The sequence below is a fragment of the Nematolebias whitei genome, chromosome 5 (assembly GCF_014905685.2).
Source record: "Nematolebias whitei isolate Nwh7 chromosome 5, NemWhi1, whole genome shotgun sequence".
Taxonomy (NCBI): Eukaryota; Metazoa; Chordata; class Actinopteri; order Cyprinodontiformes; family Rivulidae; genus Nematolebias; species Nematolebias whitei.
In genome coordinates, this window is record NC_056502.1 from 12,094,703 (window position 1) to 12,117,275 (window position 22,573).

Genomic DNA, 22,573 nt, shown 5'->3' on the forward strand with positions numbered 1-22,573 from the left:
TCTTGGCAATGAAATGACAAAAATGATTACCCTATTAAGCCCCACAACTAAAAAAAACATAATGTGCATATTGTATGGTAATAACTTTTATTGGAGAGGGAGAAAAAAAGAATATTGAATTATTACCTGTGTCTAAGCACTCCAAATTTCCATTTTAGCTATTCATGTCATGAGGCAAACAAGCAGACTGAAGCCGAGCAAATAAAAACTGGCAGCCGCTGGATGAATAGCTGCATGTTTGGGTCATGATAAAGAAGAATTACATTTTTACACACCGCTGAAGAGAGGAAAACAAAGCCTAGTGTGGGTTTAAAAGCTCTATAAACTGTTGGAAAACAACCGAGTGCAAAAATATGAAGTATTATTCCCTCCTAATCGTTTAAAGCCTTCCTTCGATGAGTGATATGAGTAGTTTAGACTTCATCAAAATCACTCAGCATGGCCCCAGATAATAAAAAGCATGATGTGTAGTTTGCTGGTGGGGAATGGTAAGGTAGTATTATCCATATGGGGGCCACTCTGAATGGAGCTATTAAAATATTTGTTGTCAGAGATCGTCATTAATCATAACAAGTGGGGCAATGCTTATTCACCAGAGCTTCCATAGTCTCTCTTCTGTTTCAATCCAATAGATTACCATCTGTCTGTTCCTCCGAAACAGGTCAGATAAACCCAAACTGTGGATCACAGGTTTATATTTGTTGTATTTTAAATCAGGCTGAGAGCAAATTGTAGAAAAAGTAGCGCTGGAGCATTATACTCAGACAAAACACTGCAGGAGATTTTAAATGATATTGCTCCTTTTTATACGTAAGTGTGGTATTTTTTTGCGTGTGTGGTACCTCAGGGGTCAGTGAAGTGGTTCTGCAATCCTGAGGTTGTAGATTTGAGCCCTGGTTGCCTCAGATGGGCATCAAGGGAAAACAATTGCCAATTCTTTCATGCACGTTTGCCTGTCAAAGGGAACAGCTGAAAGGTTTTTTTTTTTCTTTATCCACTTCTGCAAGAGATATATTTCACATACAAAGAAAACAGATAATAAATATAGGGATGTGGGATTGTGGCCTCGATACAAAATTCCTACTGACACACACGCTCAATTCACTAACAGGCTGTGAGACACGGTCGATGATAGTGTGACGTAACACTTTTCATGGAGCTTCAAATAATGAATTCAAACTAAACATGTGGGGGGAGATTCATACAGCAACGTAAGATCTGTGTGGGAAAAAAATCACCACCAAAGAGGTGATATATTTATTAATATGTTTTAATGTATTTTTTAATTATTTATGTAAAGAGAATGTCCCATAATTACAGGAGAGGATGAGTCCAAAAGAAAAAAAAATTGTGGCCCTAAGGGTCTGCAACCTTTACAATCCATAGAACCATTTCTGCCCCTTTGCTCACTAAATTAAAATGTCCAGAGCCACAAAACTTATACTGGTGGCCCGTGGACCACTTTAAGTTTGTTGCAGGAGGCTTTTCAGGCCAGTAGAAGTGACATAAAACTAAAAATATCTAATGATTTTAAACATTCGTTGATATTTTTTACATTTTCAGAATCAGAATGCCTTTATTGTCACTATACACAAGCACAATGAGATTGAGAGCCATTCCTTTTTCAGTGCAAATATGTTTAAAAAGCACACCTAAAAAAATTGTTAAAAAATAAATAAATAAAATATTTCCATCCGGGCAGCACGGTGGTGCAACTGGTAGAGCTGCTGCCTCTCAGCGAGCAGGTCCCTGGTTCAAACCCCGGTCCAGGGGCCTTCTGGGTGGAGTTTGCATGTTCTCTCCGTGCATGCGTGGGTTTTCTCCGGGTACTCCGGTTTCCTCCCACAGACCAAAAACATGCATGTTAGGCTAATTGGTAACTCCAAATTGTCCCAGGTGTGAGTGAGAGAGTGAATGGTTGTTTGTCTCGTTTGTCTCTATGTGGCCCTGTGATGGACTTGCGACCCGTCCAGGGTGTACCCCGCCCCTCGCACAGTGATTGCTGGACATGGGCACCAGCGACCCCCGTGACCCAAAATGGAATAAGCGGGTAAAGATAATGGATGGATGGATGAATATTTCCATCCATCCATTTTCTTCAGCTTATCCGGGGTCAGGTCGCAGGGGTAGCAGCTTAAGTAGGAAGGCCCAGACTTCTCTCTCCCTAGCTCCTCCGGGGGAATCCCGAGGTGTTCCCAGGCCATCTGAGAAACGTATAGTCCCTCCAGCGTGTCCTGGGTCTTCCTCTGGGTCTCCTCCTGATTAATTTTTTTTTAAATGCTATATAAATATAGCACTATGAAAGTAAACAATAAAAGTTATTTCACAATTATATAAATTTGAATATTGCACATTATGGATATTAGTGAGGTAATTAAGAGGTAAGGTGATTAAGAGTATGAAATGTCAGAAGTATTGCACAATAGAAGTCCAGGGGTTTGGGAGTTTAGATTATTAAATCAGTGCATATGAGTTCAGTGTGGTAATGGCTTTCAGGAAAAAACTGTTCTTGAATCTGTTTGTTCTTGTTCTGATGCACCTGTAGCACTTCTCTGAAGGTAACAAGTCAAACAGTTCAAAACCCGGGTGAGAACCATCCTTGACTGTACGTTTTGCTCTGTTGAGGCAGCGTGATGTGTAAATGCCCATCAGGACACAAGACAAAGGAAAAGACAGGATTATTGTAAAGAAAGATTTATTTTTATAGTTTTTACCAATAAAAAACAATAATTTAAACAATGGTTGCACAAATTTCAGTTTACATATCGAATATAAGTTTTATTCATTCAAGGCAGACAAATTTGTTCATAATTTTATTATTGGTAAGACTGAGAGTTACCGGATCCAACCAGTTACCAGAACACACCCTATCAAAATAAGAGAGTTCCCAGATCCTGTTCCAGCAGGACCCGGCTCAAATTCAATTCAGTTCAATTCAAAAATACTTTATTAATCCCAAAGGGAAATTAATTGTTGTTGTAGCTCATCATCCTGGTTTCATTAGAGTCGTTCTAGATGCTGATGGTTTTGGGCAGGAAAGATTTCTTGTAGCAGTCCGTCCCACAGCAGATCTGAAGAAAATGGCTGCAGATGCCGATCCATCCACCCAGACCCTGCAGGCCTCTTGTCCTCTTGGGCAGCAGGACTGCCTGAATGTCAGCAGAACTCCTCCCCAAGCAATGGCCATTTCTTGCAGCAGCTTGCTGAGCCCCTTGTCACTGCGGACTTAATTGCAGGTGCTAGGGGACAATCTCGGTCCTCCCGCTGTTTTAAGCTGTGGTCATGCACTCAAGCACAGCCTCCAGGTAGACAGTAATGCATCCATGGCACCTCCTTTTCAACTCATTTGGGATTGAGGGCTGTAGTTGAGGTCTTATTTGGGCTTTTGAGATGTTAATCAGCAGTTCCCAGTTGTAGAAAACCACTTTGTTGTTATGGTTATGCATCATAATAAATGTCCAAATGTGAAAAAGGTTTCAGTAAAAATCCTTCCAGCAGCACAGCATCTGATACCAGAGGAAGTAACCATTCGAAAAAAGCAATTTACATCCAGAAAAATTTAATTAAAGTTTTCAAAAGCAAAATCTCAGAATGAATGTAAGAGAGCTACTCCAACATGCAGCCACCTTGAGCGGCGCAATTCTGGAATGAAAAATTAAGCCCTGTTGCACAGTTATAGCTAAATTTGGGCACTAGTGACCCCGTGACCCGAAAAGAAGAAGCGGGTAAAAGATAATAGATGCATAGATGGAAGGATGGAAATTTAAACAATGAACTATGCAGGTCGGGTTTTTTTTTTTTTTTTTTAATTGTGGAAAAATTAAGTATCCTACGTTTAAGAGATAAAGAATAAAGTTAAAGTATGTTTTACTTCTTGCTAAATAAATGACATGAAACTGTTAAAACTGTTGTCCGTTTTGGTCAAACCTTGAAAGAGCTGTTGCAGAGGAACCAAAGAGCTGTATGTGGCTCCAGAGCCACAAGATGCAGACCCCTGCCCTAAACCTTATCTGTCTTTTGTTCAGAGGGACAGAGCTGAATGTTTGTACCACGGCTGGCCTATAGGGGGCGCTCATTCAATGTGGCTCAAACTTCCAGTCCTATTCCCAGCAAAATGCATCTCATTGAAAATGTACAAAAAGACATTTATTTTCATACATTCACAATTAACTTATTGATCATGCTGCAAATAATTCATGTTTAACCATTTACAAAACCTATTAAAACTTTAGCTACATGTTTTTAAACATTGTCATCATTTGCATCCATTGGATTTGTTATGTTGTGCTCTTATTCACTGTTTTTGTTGTCATTCTTTTCAAGAAATAAAAACAACAAGGCGGTTCAATTGATAATAATAAAAACCTTCAGTTGCTGAAAGATAACGCGGACTCGGTTCACGAGGCCGACTGTCTGTTACCACAGTCTTTTGGCAGCTTTGCTCCTGAGAACACACTCCCACAGGGTGCAAATCAAAAATCCTGAAATCCTACAGCTAATGGCAACAGTCACTCCACCGTGGTGTTACTGACATGAAAACTAATGTCCACACATACAGAGTGGAGCTCCAGAGCTGTCAACACTCCCCGCTGACCTATGGGTAGAAGTGGACAAAAAGAAAGGAAAATCCTCAGCTGGCTGATTTCATTTTTTCCCTCCAACACTTTTAAAGCACTTTAGCCTTCATGTTGACATCTTCAGTGCTTTGTGTTGCAATTGCCAAAATGGTGTTGCCTTGTATTGACTGGATAAGGGGAAGGCAGATGTTGATGTGTCTAGACATAAAAATGTTAAAATCAAGCATGGATGTTAGATGCTATTTAACCACCTAAAGGTTTGGTGTGATCAGCAGAAATCCAAACACTGAAGAGCTTTTTATAGGCCAACACTTTGCTGTCAAATGATTTACATCGTTCATACATTCATACAAAATACTAAAAAGTGATTTACCACAGTGATGTAAAAAAAAAATGTAAAAATGAACGTCTGCATTCACCTGGACTTTAGCCTTTTGTTAGGTTGGATGAAGCGACCTTTTCCTTTTATGTTGCTGCAGGCCTAGACATTTTAGAGATTTGATGTGTTTACTTCACACTTCTCTCGTGCGTGGAAATAAATGCCATAATTGTCACAAGTTCAATATTTTTTCTTCTTTTTCTCAGAAGTTATTTGTAGCAAACTGCTTATAGTTTGTCTTTATCTTTATGCCCTCTCCGCTGTCGCCTGCTGCCCTGTGCATGCTCAGAATGAGGAACTGCATAAAAATGGGGATTTGATTAGCTTCCTTAACTAGAAAATAAGTTTTAATTTAAAAGGTTTTTTTTTTTTTTTAAATAAGTAATTTTCTGAATCTGACTATACTGGTTAGGAAAATAATTTACAATATTGGAATGGAATGAATGGATATGAGTTGAAATGTATAGGATATGAATTCCAATCTGACTCTGCTGGACTAAATTATAAATGGATTAAACTGGACTAAATATGCATAAGTAGATTTTGGACAGCCTTGTTTTTTTATATATTTGTCCTGAAATGACTTGTGAAATGGACTTGTTTTAATTTAAAAAAAAATATATATATATATATATATATATATATATATATATATATCTTAAAATTAAAATAAATCAAACTGACATGGATAGCTTTAAGTAATCCTCTGACTCTTTGATGTTTTGCAGGATAGTGAAAATATTGTGTTGGGAAAATTTTTCCAAAAGCAAAAAACAGCCGAAACACTTCAAATTGTTATTGCTAACAGGTTAACGGGTACATTTTATGACATGGGTCCATTAAATAACTCACCACACTGATCTTGAAGAGAATACCATAAAGAATATGTCCAGATGACATGAATGAACTTTTTGTGTGTTTCACAACCAGTTACTATTACAGTAGTCCCTCATTTATCACTGAGTTTAGGGGGACCACGCCCCTGTGATAAGTGAAAAACCGTGAAGTAGGGCTACAGTAGTCCAAGTTCAAATTTCACTCTCCCTCGTTCTGTGTAAATAAACAATTTGAATACTGTAATATTTTAAATGAACAATTGTTTATTTAAAATATTACAGTATTTAAATTTAAATCGTAAAGAAGAGGAGCGCAGCAGGACAGCAAAGGGTTAACCCTTCACGCAGCTGATGCAGCACGGAGCAGAAATGTACGTCTTGATCATTACACTGCAACAACTGAACATTGGAGTTCTAAAATAATTAAAAAATAACTTTTAACACTTTTATATTTTGTGATTATGACGATTTCACGATGTGACATACTTTGGATTTTAAGTTGGAAGACAAAAGTCGATCGGTGCAATTGGACAGCAAAGGGTTAACCCATCACGAAGCCGCTGCAGCAGCAGGAGAAATGCAGGAAGGAGCTTCTCCCTGCACCTGTGGGCTGCACACAGGAGCCAAATAATTTAAAATAATTTATTTTAATAAACAATCCATGGCTCGTCCATCAATCAGCCAGTTGTGTGTCATGTCCAATCTTATTTGAAAAACCACGAAAGTGCGAGTCCACGAAAGTCAAGCCATGAAGTAGCGAGGGACTACAGTTACACTCTACAGGTGTGTAAGTTTCTTTCAGCTGCTTCCTTCTTCAGGGGTCAGCGATCAAACTCACATGAAAGATTTGGTCATTTGTTTAATGCCAGATGCTCTTCCAGGCGCAACCTGGGCTCGAACCCACAACCTCAGGATTACAAGACCGCAGCACTGACCACCAAGCTACAGCAGCTAGTACACTTTATAAGTTAAAAACATTTATTTTACTATTGTAGATGTTACTTTTTCGGGGTTTTTTTTAAACGAGTTTTCATCTCGTCACACACCTTTTGTGCTTAAGAACAAAGTATAATTGTTCTTAAGCACAAAAAGGTGTGTGACGAGATGGAAACTTGAACTTAGGAACAAAAAGATATTTGTTCTTAAGCACAAAAGAACAAAAAGATATTTGTGTTTAAGAACAAATGTCTTTTTTTTGTTCAAGAACAAAAGGCATTTGTTCTTAAGCACAAATGTCTTTTGTTCTTTAGCACAAAAAGGTGTGTGACGAGATGGAAACTTAAACTTAGGAACAAAAAGATATTTGTTCTTAAGCACAAAAGAACAAAAAGATATTTGCGTTTAAGAACAAATGTCTTTTTTTTTGTTCAAGAACAAAAGACATTTGTTCTTAAGCACAAATGTCTTTTGTTCTTTAGCACAAAAAGGTGTGTGCTTAAGAACAAAAGATATTTATTAAGTGTGACTTTTTTTTACTGTAAATTTAAATATGTATTTTCAAACATATGAATAAACCTACATTAGATCGTAATTCAAATATCTATGTTTAAAGAGACATGCCCAAACTGAATGAAGAAGATTAATGTTTCTGTCTTTCTCGTCATGTTGTGAAGATGCTAATCTGACTCACTGATTATAGAATGTTGGAATAAACCAGACATCATCTCATATTTTGAGCTGCATGTGTGCATGTTTTCATTTTCAAAATCCCATTTGCTCTGAAAAACATCGAACTCTGAACAATGAACTGATTCTTCAAATGCTGCTGAGACTAAACAAGTTCTCCTTGAGCATTTTGTTTTTCTGTGAGCTATAATATCTTCCACCATCATAAAGGTTCTGAAATGCTGAATTGAATAAATCAAGCAAGAATGAGTAAAGATTGCTTTTTGAAAATAATATATTTGAACCCCTAGGTTATTTTTTGAAAATAACATATTCTAGAGGTTAAATCAGGCTCTTTTTTTTATTATTACCTGCTGCTGAAGGTAAAAGCAATAATGTTTTGCCCATGTTGTGAGTGACTTTCAGAAAGTAATCATTAGGTTGATATCTTCTGCAGCTGATTAGCTTTTGGAGTGAATACCATTTAAGATGGCAGCCACAGCCAACCGACCTTACACACAAATATATCTATAACACAACTACTTTTAAATATATTGAGCTAAAGCCTAGCATGGTAGTAGCTGAGTATCATCCTCAACAGATAATTTGAGCGCAACAAATTTTGCCACATCTTTGCTCAAAACCTTGGAATTAAATGTTACTGCCAAACTTGTTTGTCTGTTAGCAAAATATCTCATGAAAAAATGGATGGATTTCAATGAAACTTTTTAAATTTAATCATGGGGTGTTCATCTACTACTGATAAATGTTTAGAGTCATATCAATGTAAGGTGGATACTAAAGCTAATCAACTTTAGCGCACACAAAATGGGCTATAATTCATTGACTTTTACAGATGTTGAGCTCAAATTTGGCACGGTAGTCGATGACAATCATTCACAACGCATATTCCAAGCACTAAGCAATCGCATGAGAAACCACAATACCACATGAGATTAAGCATTTTTGTTTATTACAAGGTTTGACCAACATAGCTACAATTTAATAATTCATCAACATAAAATAATCTTGGATTTAAACGCTGGCGTGAAAGACAGCAGGCGATTAATGTATATGCATTCCATCAATAAATGCTAGGTGTTTAATTTGAATGACTAAATTAAAACTATTTTTCAGACCTCGTACACTTCGATTTCCCCTTAAAACGATCTCAAAACATTAACCATGTCACGTTATACAAAACATTACAAGTCATACACTTCCATCCGTGCGTGTGTGACTGACAAATCTACGTGTGCTTGATCAAACCCTGCAGATTGTTTGGAGTCAAGCGCAGAGTGTAGTAAATCGCCGTGCGCTCACTGAGCTCAGCACCTCCACCAAACCGAATCAAGTCTGTGTTACCAGCGCACGGCTTACATGGTGATGCTGAGCATCGTCAGCAAGAACTGGAGTCCTGAGGTGAGCAAACATCAAATAATCATTCAGCGTATGCACGAACAGAGAGTGGCTGTTACACCGTGTGACTATTATTTTTATTCTGCACCAAAAGAAAACAAACATAAACACGATTAAAGCTTTACGAGCTCTATTAGGCTAAATTCGCCTCTGCTACAGTAATAAACCACACGCCATAATAAAGTCTGCGGCCGCCTATCCGCCTACAGGCCGCAGCCTATTTGATTGATAAAGACTGGTTCAGGTTGAGAGCTGGAACTGGAAATCAGCGGTGCGGTTGCAGACGATGCTCAGAGCGAGCAGGCATCAGTTTAATCCATCTTCAGGGCCACAGCAGGACGCTGGAGGCAGAAGGCGAGACGGTTACGATTTTCTATCTTCTCGCAGTTGTTTTTCCGTCCCGCAGTAAAGAACCACCGCGATGTGAGGCGAAACACTTCGGCAGCAACTCCAGTTTTTTGGATTTTTTTTTTCTTCTTCTTCTTTTTCTTTTTTTCTCCAAGATCCCAGCAGAGAGTGCATTAATCATCACAGTCCCTCCCCACTCTCCCCCCCTTCCCCCCCTTCCTATAACTGAAGACAGAGAGCAACAGCTGGGGGAGAGGAGGTCGACTTTAAACAGTACAGACTGCAGGAGGTTCAGCCATCACTTCTTGTTGTGGATTCTGACATCAATAGTAATGAATACCTTGGAGCGTTGCCTGACTGCCTGAGCATGAATTGCTCCAACACTGGAAAGGTTTTTTTTTTGTTGTTGTTGTTTGTGTGTGCAGGCCTCCATGTTTGCACCTCTGTTTACCTGTGCATCCACATGCATCACTGGGACTGTGTGCACCTTTAGTTGGACCCGATATGAGTAATATTCAAAGAACTGGATGGGACTAAATAGGAACAATTAATCAGAACGTTTTCTGGTGCTCTGGGACGAGGCTTCATGCTGAGGTTACACCTGCACAGGCCCTGAGCTGCACTGGGATCAAGAGCACCTAAACAGAATTACCTTTAAATGATCCATGGCTGGCTGGAACCCATTTAATTTATCTGAGGAGCGTAGCGTCTGCATCGTTTTGAAAGTCTCGTTGTGGAAAAAGTGACCTTTTTTCCCTGAAAATCCCACTAAAACGTATTTAATTCAAGCCAATAAACAAAGCTATCTGCGATGGCAGCAACAGTTTTGATACATGCCTTGTGATTTTTACAGTTTGGGATTTATTAAACCTGCAATAACAAATGTTTTCCACAGGGAGGCAGAGAATGCAGCTGTAAAGATGCTTAGAGGAAAAAAAAAAATCCAGTTTCCTTTCTAGGATTACAGTGACCTGGATGTTTGACAAGCTGCAGCGCTGACATTTTGAAGTTCAATCTCAGCCAACAGCTTGTTCACGCATCACGAAAGCATACATTAACTTCAACATGCAAAGACTTTTGCTACTCGTCCAGTATTCTTCTATCAGATCTGTCCTGTAAAGCTGAAAGAAAAAAAACCCACACAAATGCAAATAAGAATGAAAAGTTTTGTGGTGTAACGTAAATGCTGAACTTTTTGATCTGTTACTGAAACATGTTTTATTTCTGTAACTTTAAGCTCCAAAAACTGTTTTTTTTTTATTGTTAATAGTGTGTCTGTTGGAGTTTATCAACCAAGCACTAAATGATGGTTAATGAGCAGGAGTTAAACAAAATGGATAATAAAAACACTAAATCAAGCCACAACTAAATATAAGGTTTAGGAGGGTTGTTGAGTCTTACCCTGAAACTAATAGACCATTTAGATCAGCTGCATAATCTTTTCCTTAATATATAACTTGAAACTTTGGCTTGTGTGTTATTGTGGTTGTTGTTTTGCAAAGCCATGTCCCTCTCGTGAAGGACCAGAATCTGTCCCTGACGTCCTTGAAACACCAGCCGTTAGAAGTCAAATGGTCAGACAAGGAAAATGTTAAAAAACCAAAAGAAGAAAATAAATTCAGTCTCTTTATGATTTGTTAAAAAAACAATCTGACCGTGTAAAATTCAATTCAGTTCAGTTTATTTATATATCGCCAGGTCACAACAGAAGTCATCTCAGGGCAGCTGCTTTTTTAAATCTTGGATTTCAATTAAAACTAATTGAAATGATGCATTTACTGACAAAACCGTTAGCCACACCTCTGACTGAGGTGAAATTTATGAGAATAATTAAAGATACTTTATTAAAAAGTATGAAATCAGCATGAAATGTTATCCTGAACTGTATCAAACGTTCACCAAAGTTCATGCTCAATAATCCAATAATTCTATATCAAATGTTGCCGTCTGCCACAAATGTGGCGGAAGGTGACAGGCGCCGAATCTCAGTGAAGATGTTTAAGTAGAGAGTGAAACTTCTGCTAAATGAAAAGAGGAAACATGTAAGACAACAGTCCATAAAAATATCAGGGATCACCACAAAGACACAGCTGGCATTAAAACGTGCATGGCTTTTGCAAAACTTCATTGCACGTCATTTCAGATGTTTATTTAAGTAAACAAACACACATGGTAATTGGCATCCGCTCACAAATGCTGCTTACAATTTTTCAACTAGAAAAATTGCATTTCCTGAGAAAATGCAGTGTGAATGCTTATTGCTGAAGAACTTACTGTAAAACAGCTGGAATTAGCAAAAAACGTGCTGAAATGGAGCTGAAATGGAAGAACAAGCCTAAGTTAGCAAAAAAAGTGACTGAGGTTAAAATAAGCAGAAATGACCACAAAAATGAGGAAATTACCTAAAAAAAAATGCTGAAATTAGCATTAAAATGTTGTTTAAAAGTAGATGAAAAAGCAAAAAGAAGCTTAGACTACCAAAAGGTAGTGGAAGGAGCTGAAATGAGCTAAAAGATGGAGATTTGGCAGAAAAGGTTCAATTTAGCACAAAAACAGCTACAAAAAAAGCTGAAACCGCAGGAAAAGCTGAAACTAGCAGAAAAAAGCTGAAAGGAGCATAACAAGCTGAAATTAGAAGTTAATTAAGCTGAAAGCAGACATTTCTGAAAAAGCTGAAATTAAGTACAAAGTAAAAACTGCTGAAAAGTAGCTAAAACAGAAAGAAGCTGAAATTACAAAAAGGATATGGATGGAGCATGTTTTTGCTGAATTAGGTTGAAAAAGTTTAAATGAGTGCAAAAATGTGGAATTAGATGAAAAAGCTTAAATTAGCATAAAAACAGCTAAATAGTAGCTGAAGCAGAAAAAACTGAAACTTGCAGAAATCAGCTGAAAGGAGTATAACTAGCTGCAATTAGCAAAAAGAAGTTAGAAAAAGCACAAAAATGTAGTTAGCAGAAAGAATCTGAAAGAAGCACAGAACAGCTGAAAACTGCTGAAAATAGTTGAAATAATGTTTAAGTTTGCGCAAGGAAGCTGAACTGAGACAGAATGTGAAAGGAGCAGTAAAAGTTCGTAAACAGATCTAAAGATCTGAAGGATGTAAAATGAGTTTAGTTCATTTCCTGTGAGGAAAAAAAAATGGCAGAAAATGTTAAATATTTCAAAAAGCTAAAGTTGCACCAATACTCAAAGTCATAGCAGGATTGTCCTGAAAGAGCTGAACGTTTTGATTTCTTGAAATAGCTTGAAAACTGTGGGACGAGAATCGCGCCAAGATACAGAAGAAAAATGGATCACGATAGAGTGAATGCTTCATAAACATTCACACTATTAAGAGACACATTAACAATTGATGACACTAATATTGTGTGGATTTTGTTTCTTGTTTTATGATTTATTTTTTTTTAAATCTTTATGACTTTGCAATGAATACTTTTTAATGTCATTTTTAAACAAGCTGCAATAAGTGAATAATCAATTGGATGCTTCATAAACTCAAAATAAGAACGTTTTTTAAATGTGTGCGTTCTGTCTAGATGAATACAAATGTTTTCCGTGCACGTCTTAGACGGTGTTTCCGAACATCATACTGAAGTAGCTGCTACACCTCAACGGTCTGCTCACACGCTGCTCGGGGAATTCAGTTGTCACTAATCAAAGCAAACTGAATTAAACACAGAATCAAAACCTGAGTCCTCTCAGATCTAAGGCTTTTTAATAATTTTTCTATCAACACTGCAGCCGCCTACTGTTGAAGCCTTTCTTCCACTCCACACTCACACAGAAGTCCAGGCGGTCTATGCTTCCTGTTCGTTGTAGGACGAGGATCGGGGTGTCTGTGGTAATACATGAATAAGATGAATGTGGGGGACGTGTTCATGTGAAAGCTCTTGTCACTGAGAGTTTGTCGTCGGGCAGCACAAAGGGTAGTGCCGTCCTGCCTGATTTACTTTAGATTCAAACCGTGGCTAAATTGGAAATCGTGAATCACTCTGACACTGTTAGAGCAAGATGGATTACTTCAGTTAAAGGCTGCCTTTTCTTTACTTTGGATCTTTTTAAAGAAATCATACAAAAATTAATTTTTCTGACAGATGGATGACCCGGGAAGGCGCTGAAAGGAAAAGCAAAGGGAGTCCAGCAATGAAGCACTACAAAGCTGTTCCTTTTTTATTTATTTTTTTTATCATCATGGCACTATCCCAGCCACATCCAACAAGCTCTCAGCAGCACAATGAGCCTGGCTGAATATTTGATCAGCAGTCTCAGGTTTAACAAGCCTTGCCAAACAACACCTGCCTGGAAGGAAAAGATACGCCTCTGAGCAGAGCAACGCTTCCCCTAAGATGTTGAGGAAATAAGTGTTTGATGTTCATAAAAACCCATTCAGTCTTGGACTCTCAGCGAGGTTCAAGATCTGCGTGGCAGAACAATAGTTTTCTGGATGCCAATAATGCCTTCCAATGTAATCTGGATACAAATGATGAAACAATGCGCATTTTGCAGATTGCATTCAGTATAATACAATATACCTCGGCTCAGCAAGTGTCACGCAGCAGATGTTTCTATGCTCTTGGAGACTGTATGAAATTTAGAGACTAAAAGATGTTTTTGTTTATGTGCTTAACTTTTATTTATTTTCTTTTATTTTTTTTGGTCTGGACTGGATTTTGCAAATGCGTTCAAGTTAGATAAGGGTTAGGATTAGACAGACAGAGGTTAAGATTGGTTTAAGTCTTCAGGAAAAGAGTGGAAGCCATTGTTGTTTCCTCTATGTGTGTGTCTGTGTGTGTTTGTGTAAGCTCTAGTGCACAGTAGCCGGCAGCAGCTCATTGCCCTGCGGTAATATCAGGACTCGCAGACACCTGGGACCAGTGGGTTGAGGCCTCAGAGAAGGCAACAGCCTGGCAACTGGCCCTGATTACTTTCTCCACTCTCCGGAACTCAACTCTGTAGATGCCATTAACCAGCTCCACACAGTGTGAGTCCAGCTCAACTGTGCCATTGACCCTGTACACAAAGGGTGGTTTAAACACACACACATTCACAGCACACAAAATGTCACGATGTGTTTGCCTGTCTTCTAAAACCACAAGCCAGCAATGTCCCCCCATGGTGGAGGCAAATATTTATAGTGACATCATGAAGCAACACTGACATCTAGTGGCCAAAACAAGTAGTTTCAAAAATAAATATTTCTTATAACAAATGTGTTATTGCAATTTTCATAACTGCATCATATTTTATTTATTAACTAATTATGTAAAATATTTATTGGTTGTATGCTGGTGAAGATTCTCAGTCATCCAGGACATGATGAATTCAAAAAAATGAAATGAATTCAAGTGTATTTATTGGTTGATTTTTAATATCAGTTTTTTATTTATGTAATGTAATTAAATCGGTTTTAATACTTTTTTTAACTATTCTTTATATCAGAAAATAAATGTGATTATTAAGTGTGACAACACATTTGCTGCTCAAAAGTGTTTTCACACAAACACGTGCAACTCTTGTTTTGGTGCAAATACAAATTAGACATTAATATGCAGGAGTTTTTTTGTCATTTTTGATTCAATGTGTCTCTCACTACTTTAAAACCTTCCTTTTTTTCTCAAATGCACCTAGATTCCAGAAAGTTTGCACCCAAGTTTCCATGTACTTTAATAGTATTTGAGCTTGAACTTTAATTTTCTAAATATGTACTTTTTTTAAACTTATCATGTCTCTTACTTTAAAAAACTGTAGAAACACAAAACTTTCACAAGTGTGACCATCAGAGTCCTCTGCCAAACAGAAAAAAATAGCTCTGGTTTATAATTTTCATTCAGTAACTCTGATTAAGGCTTACTTTTTAGTCTGTTTTTTGTCTGTCTCATTAATTTTTGAAGTCAGGGAGTGAGAGACACAGATGTGTTTACCATGCATACCATAATAAGCCACTTGCTTTAACATTTCTTTTAATCTCAATTTTCCTTACACTTTCTATACATTTCATACATCAAAATGTAGATATTTGTATTATCTTAAGTTAATTTAAAATGTTAATGTGTGTAGAAATGTTCTAGTTTTATATTTATTACCTCACTGAAGCGAATATGAAAGTGAGTTTATTATAACAATCATAAATAGTAATTGGGAAATGTCAGCAGCCCTTTATAAATAATAATAACACTTACCGGTACATGTTAAAGAAAGGTCCGTAAATGATCCCTCACAAAAATCGTATCAGACTTTACTGCAAGGACAGTCGACATATGGTGTTTATGGAAACGACATCTTCAATGGAAACGTGTTTGGCCTAGACACATTTGACCCACGAGGAAAATTAATTTTAGATCAGCATATTCGTTTTTATTCAAACAAATAAGAGTAACCTCCCTTCTGAACGTGCTTTTGTGTTAAAACCTTTGAACATATTTAAAAAAAAGTTAACAATATGAATGAAATTCATTATCTTTTCCACTGTTTTGCTTTGTTTGTCCCCGTGTGCTGTGTAAATAAGTCCATACAGCAAAGGTCGGGTTTACTTCCTTGTGGCTCCCGTTAATGAACTGCAGGGAAACATGTCAGTAACTGGCAACAAAATGGGGAAGAGATCTTGAGATTGGCAACATTCATCATCTGCTGGCTGGAGGAAACTGATTCCCTTCTATGCAAATTTTGAACATGACTGTTCAAGAGAGGGGGAAGGGGGCGTGGTCATGTTGGATGTGGGCGGTCCGTAAACCCTGTCAAAACTTTACTGTACACTTGGAAACACGTACTTCAGGTGAAGGACCTTCATAAATGGAGCACGGAAGCACAAACAGAGCAGGTAAGTGGTCGAGGTTTTACCTGTTTTGTTGTTTTTTGCTGATAGTTGCTAGCTTGTTTGTTAGCGGCTTGTTAATTTGGGCTGCCTCACCTGTCCTAACGTTACGCTCCTGAAGGGGGCTTTTCCTTACCTCAACCTGAAACGAGTCCAAAAAGCGACTTCTCTGTGCAAACATGTCGAGTAGTTATTTAGTTACAAATGCAGAAAGCTAGATAAAGTCATATAAGTTTTGCGCGTGCTCTTTAACAATACTGTTTGTGTGGAGGTAATTTTCATATCTGAGCCAAATGATGACGTTTGTTGGCACAAACGGGACTCATGTAAAGTTGGGAAGTGTAGTCTTGTTTGCAGCAACTGTGTTTAATGTAAAACCAGGAAAAATGGCTGCTTTTGTTAAAAAAAAATAAAAAAAAAAGCTAGTTAACGGCTTTCATGGCTGTATCAGGAAGTGTCTTCATAACTGATCTGTTAAGTTATTAAAACAATGTATTAAAGAACGTGGTGTATGTCATGTTCGAGTCATTTCAAACCTTTTTGAGCAGCATGTTTTGGCCCAACAGATTCATAAATGTGTCCTTGCAGCTACAAATGAGCCCAATGTTGTTTCATTCATCATACAAAAATTGGTAACACCTAGACGAGACACTAAAATATGTTTAGTTGCTAGAGGTTTTCTAGGCAGCAAGTGGCCAATACATAATATAATACAATATATTAAAAAAAAAAATTAGTTTACCTTAAATATATGCATGTTTAACAACACTGACTCTAAACTGGTGGGTCGTGGTCCACATGTGGGTCGCAGACCTGTTTTCAGTGGACCGCCTTTGCCTTGGCAAAACGTGTTCAAAGAAAAATACATCAACTTTATAAAATCAATCAACTTTATGATTATTACAATTAGTTTGAATGTGACTGAATAATTTTAATAAGGCATTAATGAGTATGTACTAGAAGTATGAACGAGTACGTACTCAACTAAAGCTACATATTCGGAGTATTTTTGAACTGACAAACAGTTAGTTTTTTTTTATTTTGCGTGTGCATGAAAGGAACTGTAGAGTTTATTTTTTTTTTTAAATGTTAGAAGTTACTGAAGTGAAGCGCTGCGCAGTTGATTTAGCGTAAAGGGAATATTTCCCGCTTGCATCGCCACTTGTTGGTTGTTTTGGTTTATTGTTAAACTTGTTTTTTTGGGGGGGCATACTGGGATATTCTGTTCTACTAGCTCAGGTTCAAACTGCACCATCTTGTCATTCAGTAAATTTAATAAGTTAAAAATTGTCTTCATGCGGCTTGTCATTAAGGGTCGCAGGTGAGTCCCAACACTAGAACAATTAAGACATTATTAAAAGACAAAACAACATATAGAAGAACATTACCGCCTAAAAAAACAAACTTAACTCAACTTTAGGCTACTTTAAGCTACTTGTACCAGCTGCTGCGTCTTCATTCTCCTCGTGGTAATTGGTTGAGAAAGCGCAGGTTGGACCAATTTATCAAATTATATTTTGTTTGTTTGTTTAAAGTGGCCGATATTGCCCAATTAATATCAATCAGCCAATCTATCAGGTGCACAAACTAAATTATTGACGTTTTATTCAGCTGATAATGTAAAGATTGTGTGGTTATTAACAAGCAAGTGCATTTAAGCTAAAACATAGTGGGAATTTCAATTAAAATATATTAGTAAAGTATGTTATTACTGTATATTTTTTAATGTTATCTCTTGTAAACATTGTACAGTTTCAGGATGAATCGGAACATGTTTGTCAAAACTATGCGTGTGCCTAAAAAAAAAAAAAAAATCAACTAATCATAAGATTTCTAATCCAATCTCGTTTTTCTTCAGCCTGTGGAAAAGTGTCGCATTGAAAGCAGCTTTAACACATCGTCAGGATGGACCCCAGTCAGAGCTCGGACTCAGAAAGTGAGGAGCTCCTGCTCAGAGTAGACTTCTTCAGGAAACTTGGTTACTCAACAACAGAGGTGAAGTCTGCTTTGAAGAAACTGGGCCTCAACACTGACACCAACTCGGTGCTTGGCGAGCTGGTTAGGAACAGAACCAACATTTCACCCAGCGCTTCTGACTGTGATGAGAAGATCTCAAGCCCTAAAGACTCTCTGCTGCCTTCCAGTTGGGATTTGGGGTCCTGCAAAATCGCACCACAACTCGGAAGCCTAAAGGGTTCTGACTCGGATCTGAGGCCTGTTGTTATCGATGGCAGCAATGTTGCCATGAGGTAAGCCTGATGACAAGTTGTTTTCTTTCCTGGAACTGAGATCATCACCTGAAATCTCAAACGCGTTTTCCTGTTTGTTTCACGTCCACATGACCTTCAGAACAACTATGAATTCAACTGTCAGTCGTTTTCCTCTTCTTATGACTCGAACGCTCGTATTTTAATTCACACTCACTGTTGACTTGGCATTTTCATAAATGCTAACCACCCTGCCTAAGCACGTTTTAACAAATGTCACTGATACATGCAAATTCAGGATCTGCCCCTTTTATTTGATATTAAGTGCTTTTTTAATATTCACAGTGAGTCATAGAGAGAAAGTTCCCTTATAGAGAACAGTTAAAGGCAACCAGTGTTTACACAGAGCAACTGAATTACTGCTGCTTCCCTTTGAGCGTTTTTTTTTTTTTTTTTTTCTCTATTCAGATAATATTTTTACTGATCTCTTCCCCCACGCCCTTTTTTCTTTTACAGCCATGGCAACAAGGAAGTGTTTTCATGTCGGGGCATAGAGCTGGCAGTGGACTTCTTCCTGGACAGAGGTCATAAATTCATTACGGTGTTCGTTCCCTCTTGGCGCAAAGAGCAGCCCAAAGCTGACGCCCCTCTGACAGGTGAGGACACGTGAAACATGAAACAGGCAGACGGTTTCTAGCAGGTAGGCTTGAGGTTGTTCGAGCCTTTTAAGCACACCTAAGTTGTGTTTTTGTAAGACACAAGTAGGAAATAAACGAAAGGCTGTAATGTAGGGTGTGCGTCTTTGAGCCAGAAAAGCTGACAAGTAGAGGAAAAACTAGTAGAAGTAGAAATACTGGAACTGAGGAGGTGGACTTGTTTCCAATATGTGTGAATAGCATAGATTGTTCTGCCTAAATCATAATGAAGGAATTGTCCACAAAATATTTTGAGGTATGTAGAACTCTCTTAATAAAAATGTATTGCGTAGGTATACTGTACCATGAAAAGAAATTCATAAAACTGAAGAAAAATAAAAGGTTGAAAAAAATGCATAAGATGGAGTCTAGTTTGGGGCCTGGACAGGTTTCAACAAGCATTTTGGCTTGTTAGTGCTGAGTCAGATAAGAAGAAAAAACACAACTTACCTTTAATCTTTAGCTTTAATTACAAGACTTGTTCAAGCTAAGAAATAGATAGTGGTGCAACTATCGCCTAAAGCTGATCCCAACTTCAAGTTGTTCTGCCTAATCTTTTATCCGTCTGTCAGTGATTCATGTAGTCCCGAGATATTGCAGCCACAAAACCACTACATTTATGTGTAACACATAAACATGACTCGTAAATTGTTTGAGTTTGAAGCTGTGGCAAGAAAAAGAGACGTCTTCATTTAAGGATCGTTTGCAGAATTCACAGAAAAGTGATCAATACATCTGCACTTATAAGAGTTGTTTCTATAATTCAGATTTATTATTTTTTTTTTTAATCATAGCTTCCTGTTTCTACACTGTATAAGAACAAAGCAGCCTCTTGAAACTTGCAACACCTTAGACTTCAGTATCTGCACAGCCTGGGTGGAGCAATCCAAAGGATCTATTTTCAGTCCCTGAATAAGGAAGTAAAAAATAAGCCCATGGCCGATTCCGGGAAAGTCCCATCAGGAACTTCTGATGTTTTTTTTTTTTTTTTCCTTTCTTTACTACTCTATGTAGATTGCAGACAATTATTTAACCAACCAACAGGTCATGTGGAAAAAAGTTACTCAGAATAACAAAAGCACCCACTTTACAAAGAGGTGCCACATGGTAAATATTACATGACCTGGCTGCTTGCTCTGCAGAGTTCACGGTTCATTTCATTGAACTTTTCACTCTTGAGTTAACATGAGTGTGTAGCATGTTGCACACATTAAAAGTAAAGCAAAAGGAAATAATCTGCATAAACCTAGGAGCAGAGGTGGCATTCTTCTTGCCAGCTTGTGTTTTCTATAAATAATCACTGTCTTTGAGGAAAACTTGTTGCATTTTTAAACCATTTTTTTCTGACCCTTATTATATGTTGTACTGACTGAACAATGTAGCAAATTGTGCAGCTAAATCCATAATAATCCTCTGTGTGTCATTTTATTGTTTGCAACTTCAGATCAACACATTCTGCTGGAGCTTGAAAAAAGGAAATTACTGGCCTTCACTCCGTCGCGCCGCGTCGGAGGAAAGCGAGTGGTTTGCTACGATGACCGCTTCATCATCAAGTTGGCGTACGAGTCAGACGGAGTGATCGTGTCCAATGACACGTACCGCGATCTCCAAGGGGAAAGACCCGAGTGGAAGAAATGCATCGAGGAGCGGCTCCTCATGTTCTCGTTTGTGAACGACAAGTAAGCATGGCGTGCCGCATCTTGTTTCCATTGAAGCTGTTCGATGTTGCAACTTCAGAAAAACACGTGCACCTGAGTTCATGGAAGTCAGTGAAGTCGGTTGTTTTTTGTTTTCTAACTTTTTCCTTGTTTGTTTAATCCAGGTTTATGCCCCCAGATGATCCTCTGGGTCGCCATGGTCCGAACCTCGACAACTTCCTTAGGAAAAAGCCTCTGCCTGTGGAACAGAAGAAGCTTCTCTGTCCATATGGTAAGAAATAATCAGCACAAAGATGAAGTATAATTCTTCACTACAGCTTGGATTTATTCAGTTGCTGCTTTTCTCGTTTTCTCAAATGAGACGGCTTTTAAATAACTCAACTGTGTTCTTTTTCATTTATCTTTAGATAAAAAGTGCACTTATGGTGTCAAATGTAAGTTCTACCACCCTGAGCGAGCAAACCAGTCCTATTTGTCCTTGGCTGATGAGCTGAGAGAGAAAGCACAGATTTCTGCTGTAAAAGAAGAAAAGAAGCAAAGAGTACAGGTCAGGCAGCCTCAGTCTGATCCTGAGCCTGCTCATATTGCTTGTGTCTATCCTCGAGATACACATCTCCCTCAAGATCAACAGAGCTCCCCACTTCCTGAGCAGATAAGTGAAAATAAACTCTTGTACTGGGAGGACTTTAGAAAAAACCCAAACCATATGCCAACTAGTGTAACAGGAGGCCAGTGTCAGAAAGAGTTTCCTGGGCTGCACTTGATGCCAAATCATTACTATGCCAACATGTCCCACGAGTATCTGGATTCTGGCTTTAGTTCCTTTGACAGTCCCTACTCAGATGTATCGCAGCCCCTCAGCAGCTCCCACAGATTCAGGCCCCAGCATCAGAGCCCTGGCGTCCAACATGCATCAATACCTCTAGAGGATAATACCCGTCGGCCTTGTAGGTGCTGTTCTCATCAGCAGCATCATCATCATCGTCATGAAAACGTTGACCGCAAGAGTCAACCCATCTATGACGCTTACCTTCCTCACATGTTCCCACCCAGTGTGCCCCATCAACACAGCCTTCCTACAAGTCATTTCCACAATAATAGTGCTCCCCATGTTCATCAGAATTACTGGTCGGATCCCTATCAGGGTCTGCCCCAATCCAGGACAAGTAACCTCCCCCCTTTGGTCCAGCCCTCACACTCACACAGCTCCTGCCACTCGTATAAGGCTCATCCATACCAAGCCTGGGCCCAGCAGCAGCCACCACCTTCAGCTGCATTTGACCCACAAAGATCAGAAGTGCGCAAGAAACTGCAAGCCATCTTCAACCCGCATCAGGTGGATAGGGTAATGGAAATGTTCCCCCAGCTGATGGATGCTGAAACGCTGGCTGCAGAGATCCTTAAACTGAAAGCTCAGCGAGTGATATTCTGATTATTTTTCTGTCTTCTTCAATTTAGTAAAAACTCGCGTTTGAGTTAAATCCCTTTGTCACTGAACAGAAAATGACTGGAGAAGATTTTAAACCGCCTGTCACAAGGGGAGAATTTAAAACTAATCAGGTGAAATGTGCCATTCTATTTATAAACAGTTTAGCCGGTCAGTTCTGACTTATTTGTATGACATTAAAGTCAAATGTATTCATGTCATCCATATTTTGGATGAAAAGGCCTCTAGACCACAGATGACTGAGATTCTAGAGTTTTGACTGTTGATACACATTGTATCAAGTGTTATCTGTTCTTGTGCAGTAATGAATATTTTTTATACTTTTACTTTCATTTTAGTTCTCCGTAACAGCCTGCTTGTTCAGTATTATCGTTTTATTTAGGTACACTCCTGATTTGGTTCAAGTATCTGAACTGAGAGACTCTCTTGTCCTGCAGCTAAAGGGATTTACCCAGTGTGCCAACTTGCTTTTCTGATAAATGTGCAGCATTTTTTTATGAAACAGATGCCTACAAATAAAACAAAAATCATGTATGCATCTAAATGTGCATAATTTTCCTGTAAATGTGTCATTTTCATGAAAAGAAC

The 22,573-nt window shown here is 38.3% G+C and overlaps 1 protein-coding gene across 1 annotated transcript; it reads left to right on the forward strand.

The window, feature by feature from the left end:
* Positions 1-17,871: 17,871 nt before the first annotated feature.
* Positions 17,872-22,030, forward strand: LOC119409671 (endoribonuclease ZC3H12A; the record flags this gene model as incomplete). The annotated part of the gene is made up of 5 exons (XM_037676574.1): positions 17,872-18,227; positions 18,702-18,841; positions 20,325-20,559; positions 20,703-20,809; positions 20,946-22,030. Coding segments are annotated over 5 exons (1,863 nt in total), but the record flags the coding sequence as incomplete, so codon positions are not given.
* Between the last annotated feature and the right edge of the window lie 543 nt (positions 22,031-22,573).